Genomic DNA, 6,606 nt, shown 5'->3' on the forward strand with positions numbered 1-6,606 from the left:
GAGTTAGGACCTCCATCCGGATCTCTCACATGGGTGCTAGGAACCCAGTGACCTGAGCCATCATTTGTTGCCTGTCTAGGTCTGTAGGACTCTGGAGTCAGGTGACAGAGCAGAGCCTCCAGCCCAGGCACTGTAGTGGGGATTGAATAACGTCAACGCTGCCTTTTAAACTTCCAGACTAGACACTCATCCCATGTTTATAGTGTTAAAAATTGTACTTGTGCCAGGAATTGTGTTTAAAAGAACTATGGAGATGGAGTAAGCATCATTTTTCCCCTCAGGGAGCATGCACTCTGTCTTCTGCAGGGCAGTTGGAGTTGGATGTTGGGACACCTCTGCAGACCAAGACAACAAGGTGTTCTTTCTTGCCACGTGAGGAATCTTTGTGGGTTTTAAAGCAGTGCCTTATGAGATGAGAGTGAGTTTAGTAATACAACTAGAGATCCTTTGTAAAACAGTCAAATGTCTGAAAGCAACCTGAGTTTGTTTCTGACAAGGAATAAACTCCTATCGCAAGCCTTCCACCTTGGAAATCTCTGTGAAGGGTGGGTATTTGGTGCAGGTGCCTGGTTTGAGACCTCGCTACATTCCACTGGGGCTTCTGCTCCATCTTCTTGCTAATATACATCCTATGAGACAACAAATAATGACTTAAGGCCTTGGGCTCCTGCCTCGCACATGGGAAATCGGCATGGCATTCCTCAGCCCCCCGGCTTCAGCCAGGCCTAGCCCTCACTGTTGCTGACATGTGGGGTGTAAACCAGAACATGGGAGATTCTGTCTGCTTCTGTCTATCTCTTCTGCTTTTCCAGTACAATGAAAGTGAAAATCTGGAGACACAGAAGTGTGCAAGCACATCTTTTGTGCACGGCCAGAAAAAAAATGAGGTCATTGTGTCTAGTAGATCCCAGCAAATTTCACTGTGCCCTTTGGAAAGGGCAAATCATGTCTTAGTGTTGCAGCGCAAATAGTTTTGACTTCTGGAACACCTGAAAGAAAAACGGCCGCTGTGAACTAACAAGCAAAGCCAGAGAGCAGCCCGAGCGATTTATTGTTTGAGTGGGAGAACCCACTTTGGTTAGACCCAGGGTAGCTGCTGTGGCATGATCATGGCCCCAGGCTCCAAAGCACTTAAAACAGCCAGTGCTTCTGTTTCGGCTGGTACTTGGGCTTCACGCAGCACATCTTGTTGTTTGTGCAGTACACGTAGACTCTTTCCTTCCGGGAACACCTGTTGCGGCATTTGCCATGAAGATTCCAGCATTTTTGAGTGTCACCTGACACAATACAGAAAGAAGAGAGGAGACAGGGTCAGAAGTGAGTTCTGGCATTGAAAAGTCTGCCCAGGGACTAAACAGGCATGGCAGAGGGTCTCTGGGTTCCCACGCCTGGAACACTTTCCAATCACTGTTTTTACTTCATCTCATTTTTTTTTTTATGACTTACCTTATACACAAAAGCTAAAGGACAAACCAGGATGCTTTTAAAATCCGTCCTTGAAGGGCTAGTCATTATTGGGATGACATCACACCAGTAGCCCCAAACATGAAGCATGGCAGATAGGAACAATTACAAGTTTTGCAGCCCTTGAGACCAAATCTGGGGGTTACAGCGGGCTAAGTTGGCACTTGGGACGCCAGCGTCTCATCTCAGAGTGCCGGCTGAGTCCTGGCTGCTCTGCCACCAACTCAGTTCTCCGCAAATGCACCTGAAAGGCAGCAGAGGATGGCCCAAGTCCTTGGGTCCTGCTACTCACATGGGAGCCCTGGATAGAGTTGCTGGCTCCTGGCTTTGGCCTGGTTGTTTTAGCCTTTGTGGGTGGGTGTTTTGGGAATGAACCAGAGGACAGAGGATCCTCTGCCTGCTCTCCCTCTCTATAATTCTGCCACTTTTTTCTTTTTTAAAGTTGATTTATTTTTATTGGAAAGGCAGATTTACAGAGCAAAGGAGAGGCAGAGGGAAAGATCATCCATCTGCTAGTTTACTCCCCACATGGCTGCAATAGCCTGAGTTGAGGAGCCAGGAATTTCTTCTGGGTCTCCCACACAGGTACAGGTTCCAAGGCTTTGGGCCATCTTCTGCTGCTTTCCCAAACCACAAGCAGGAACTAGATGGGAAGTGGAGCAGCCAGAACAGGAACCAGCATCCATACGGGATCTTGCAAGGTGAGGATTTTTTTTTTAAAGATTTATTTATTGTATTACAAAGTCAGATATACAGAGAGGAGGAGAGACAGAGAGGAAGATCTTCCGTCAGATGATTCACTCCCCAAGTGAGCCGCAACAGCCGGTGCGTGCCAATCCGAAGCCGGGAACCAGGAACCTCCTCCAGGTCTCCCACGCAGGTGCAGGGTCCCAAAGCATTGGGCCGTCCTCATCTGCTTTCCCAGGCCACAAGCAGGGAGCTGGATGGGAAGTGGAGCTGCAGGGATTAGAACCGGCGCCCATATGGGATCCCGGGGCGTTCAAGGTGAGGACTTAAGCCACTAGGCCACGCCGCCGGGCCCAGCAAGGTGAGGATTTAGCCATTTGGCCATTGCACCGGACCCAATCATTCTGCCTCTTAAACAAAGAAATAAGCAAACAAGCAAGCAAGTAAATAAATAAGCAAATTTTTAAAAAGGACAAAATCTGTTGCCTGAGGTTAACTGAAGGACACAGACCTCTCTTTTCTCTGTAAAAGTTCCAATTCTGCTCTGAGAGAGTCAGCTTGGTGTGTATCTGCTGAATAAAATTTTCATATCAAGCTCTACTTGAGTCATGTAGGTGGCCTTCTTGGGATATCTTGGACAGAGGAACAAGACAGGACAGGGGAGTGAATCAGAAGATGGAAGACCTCCCCCCACAAGCCCCCTCCCCGTCTCTCCTTCTTGCTGTGTAAATTTGACTTGCAAATAAAACAAATAAATGTTATATACAAAAACTTTTAAGACAGTCTCTTGCTACAAATACCCAGATTGGCCTGGAGAAAGTGGCAGAGTGGAGTAGACTTCCTCCCGGCCTCTCGGGGCAGAGTTCCTTGAAATTGCCAGTTCTTTCACCTGGACGAAGCACAACCTGGTGCCAACTGGAAGAGGACTGAGAGTGGCTGACCATCCCTCTGTCCACCTGTAGCCTAAGATAGACCTATAAGGCCGCCACGCTCCTGCGTTTCTGCTGGTGCTGAGCTGAGAGCGACCTTTCAGAAGAGGATCCTGGTGTAGAAGACAGTGCTGGATTGTGTGGACACTCGTTGTCTAGAGGCTAAAGAAGGATTTGGCTGAGATGAAGGACTCGCCCAGGGGAATCTTCCGCAAGGCTAAGAGCTTTCATCAGCAGCAAGCACCAGCAGGAGCTCCCCTGACCACACCAGCGAGGGACGCCATCCCAGCAGGCAATGTGGATATGGTACAGGGTCCTACCCACCTCTGCACCTGCTGGCACCATGAACTTGCTTGCACAAGCTCCTGTGCTTTGTCAGGTAACAGTGAGTCACTGCACTCTTTTAAGGACTGGCAAATCCATCGACCCCAGGATTTGCTGCCTATTTGCTAATGACCCTCCTCCTCCTCAGATGGATCAGCATTTCACAAATTTTCTGAGTTCTCTGGGTGTACCAGTAGAATGTGACATTTTGGGCATCTTGTTTTGTTTTGTCTCTTGCCTGTTCTACAGCACAAGAAACGAGAAATTTGTTCAATTGCATTGACTGCATGAACCACTAATTAACCAGCAACATGTCAAGTTAACCCAGGGCTAACCAGGGAAGGCAGGCAGCACGCCAGGAGGCTGGATGTGAATTACAACGAGACCAAGTTAACTTGGAAACTGTCTGAAATTACAAAAACCACTGTGTCAGGCACAGCCTCTATATACTCCCCCAGTGCCTTACCCTTCCAACCATTCCACCAACTTTCCCACCGTGCAAGTTTCCAGAAAGTTCAGATAAGCTCTAGAAAATAAAGAAGCCACTTTATCTTTTGTCTTCTAATCTCACATCACAATTTCAGTGTGTTCAGTGTTGTTCCCTCCACTTGATACTGTTGGAACAGTTTGAGGAGTAGAGAGATTAACATCCAGAACGGGTGGGCTAATTGTTGGGTTGGGGGAGGGATCCTAGAGTTAGAAAATGATGGGGGGAGGGACTCAGAGCGATGGCTCGATTGGCTAATCCTCCCCCTTTAAGCTACAGGATCCCATATGGGCACTGGTTTGTGTCCTAGCTACTTCAGTTCCCATTCAGCTCCCTGATAGTGGTCTGGGAAACAATGGAGGATGACCCAAAACCTTGGGACCCTGCACCCACATGGGAGACCCGGAAGAAACTCCTGGCTCCTGGCTTCACATCAGCTCAGCTCCAGCCATTATGGCCACTTGGAGGAGTGAACTAGTGGATGGAAGATCTTTCTCTCTGTCTTGCTTTCTCTCTGTAAATCTGATATGCCTTCCAATAAAAAAATTAATAGAAAACTTTAAAAAAAGAAAGAAAGAAAGAAAATGGCAGGGACAGATTTCTCAGCAACTTTTGGACTGGGCAGACACTTCCGTAAGAGGGATAGGAGGGGGCAGGGATCCAGTCCCAGAGTAGGTGGAAGGGCTGGGTCAGCCAAGGCCATTCTCTGCTTAAGCCTTCCCATGGCTCCCCCCACCCCGGGACATTCAAGTCTCATTAAGACCTGGACCTTGGTGACTTCCTTTCCTTTGCCCCTTACTGTCCCCTAATCCACATCTCTCATGTGGTTGGGTTCCTGATGGCACCTACACCATGATGCCACCTGCACCATGACGCCAGTCGCCTGGGACAGCCTTGGTCTTTTCACCTCATCTCCTCCCTCCCTTCCTCTTTCCTTCAGGGAGACAAGGAGAGATCACATCCATTGGTTCATTCCTCCAAAGGCCCAACAGCTCGAGCTGAGCTAATCTGAAGCCAAAATCCAGGAGCTTCTTTGGGTCCCAGGCATAGGTCTAGGGTTCCAAAGATTTGAGCCATTCTCCACTGTTTTCCCAGGCCATAAACAAAAAGTTGGATGGAAAGTGGAGCATTCGGGACGCGAACTGGCGTGATAGGGGATGCTGGCACCCCAGAGGAGAGGATTAGCCTGATGTGCCACTGTGCTGGGCCCATCTCCTCCCTTTCTAACTTATATGCCCCTCTCAGGACTGGGGCCTTCTCATCACCATCACTGCTGACCTCCGTCTCCCCCAAGTGCCTAGTGATCTGGCCTCACCTTCTCCCAGCTCAGGGTTGTAACCTCCCCTAGGTCCCAGTTTCTGGCACAGGCTGACACAGACAGCGGCAGCATATGTCAGTTTCACCCTCCTACTAGGGTGGCTGTCTAGATCATTCTGAAAACCAACAGGGCCACTGTTACCCTCTCCTCTTTCCTGTTTTCTGTGCCCATCTCTTTCTCTCTTCATCAGGCATCAGATTGTGTGCACCTGCTCCCTGGCACTGAGCAGGTGAGGAAGCTTGGAGGGATTGAACGAGAGCTCAGTTGCAATTGGTACCTAAGTAGCTAAGCTCAGATTCCTACTGCTGGCTGGGGCTTCCTGCTGCTGGGCAGCTGGTTCTGCCCACCCCTGGGATTCCCTGGCAAGGCTTTCATCTCCATACCCTACCCCTTCCCCAGAGGAGGTCCAGGTTACCTGGAACGAGCTGGGACAAGAGCAGCAGTGCAGCCAGGGTCAGCAAAAGGAGCTTCATGGTTGCAGACTGCCCAAGGTGAAGCTGTCAGCCAGATGGGATGCAAGCTGGGAGTTGGGGCAATGCTTCTGCTCTATCAGCCGGAGCAGGCGTCACCTCACGTGTCCTCTGATGGCTGCAGTGTGGAGCCACACGCCCCAGAGCGACACGCCTCTTAGTCTTCATTTTTTTTTTTTTAACTTTTCTTTTTAAATCAGCTGTGGTGGTTTTATTGAGGAGAGCCAGGGGGGTTACCTCAATGCCATTCAAGTGCTCCCTGATCACTTCAGTGCACGTCTTGTAATACAGGCAATCGGGACCCTTTAAATAAGGCAGTATGTTCACAACCTGAAATAGTTTTCTGCTGCTATCTTCATTTAGGTCAGCCAACAGGGAACCAAGGCCATCTGCCCCAGTCTAGCCTGAGCCAAGGGACCACCAGGGGGTGCCACCAAACCTGCCTGAGGAAGATGAGCAGGAAGACTTGGTTTTATCTTGGGAAAAAAAAAAAAAAAAAACAACCCAAAACCAACCCAGCAAAGCCACAGGCAGGGATGCCGGAAGAGGATTTCAGGCCGGCAGTGTGCACAAAAGCTTGTGTTGGTACTGACAGTAAGAACCAGGTTGTAACCACGGCCAAAACCTGGAGTCCTGAGGACCCAGCCTGCTTCCCTCACAGACCCAGGCCCAAGCCTTTCAGGGTCTCTCCCCTAAACTCAGGTTTTCAGAACCTTTCCTTTCCTTTCTTTTCCTTCCCTTCCTTTCCCTTTCCTAATTATTCATTTTATTAAAAGAGTTACAGAGGGAGAGAGAGAGAGACAAAGCATCTTCTATCTACTGATTCACTATGAAACCAGGCACCCAGAGCTGCTGCTTCTTTTTTTTTTAAAGATTTATTTTATTTTTATTACAAAGTCAGATATACTGAGAGGAGGAGAAATAGAG

General features: G+C 49.0%; 1 protein-coding gene across 1 annotated transcript; it reads right to left on the reverse strand.

Annotated features, from left to right (window-relative positions):
• Nucleotides 1-1,035: 1,035 nt before the first annotated feature.
• DEFB123 (defensin beta 123) lies at nt 1,036-5,812 on the reverse strand. Its single transcript, XM_004585701.4, has 2 exons — nt 5,625-5,812; nt 1,036-1,277 (listed from the first exon to the last, which is right to left on the reverse strand). The coding sequence occupies exons 1-2, from the start codon at nt 5,680-5,682 to the stop codon at nt 1,132-1,134; spliced, it is 204 nt and encodes a 67-aa protein (XP_004585758.2). The 5' UTR covers nt 5,683-5,812; the 3' UTR covers nt 1,036-1,131.
• Nucleotides 5,813-6,606: the final 794 nt, after the last annotated feature.

This window comes from Ochotona princeps, chromosome 22, assembly GCF_030435755.1.
Source record: "Ochotona princeps isolate mOchPri1 chromosome 22, mOchPri1.hap1, whole genome shotgun sequence".
NCBI lineage: Eukaryota > Metazoa > Chordata > Mammalia > Lagomorpha > Ochotonidae > Ochotona > Ochotona princeps.

What these genes read in the sequence shown, in the direction of transcription:
- DEFB123 (XM_004585701.4), bottom strand. Translation starts at nt 5,682, where the DNA reads ATGAAGCTCCTTTTGCTGACCCTGGCTGCACTGCTGCTCTTGTCCCAG. An exon ending in CTTGTCCCAGCTCGTTCCAG is followed by an intron (nt 1,278 to 5,624) that starts GTAACCTGGACC and finishes GTATTGTGTCAG; the next exon opens with GTGACACTCAAAAATGCTGG.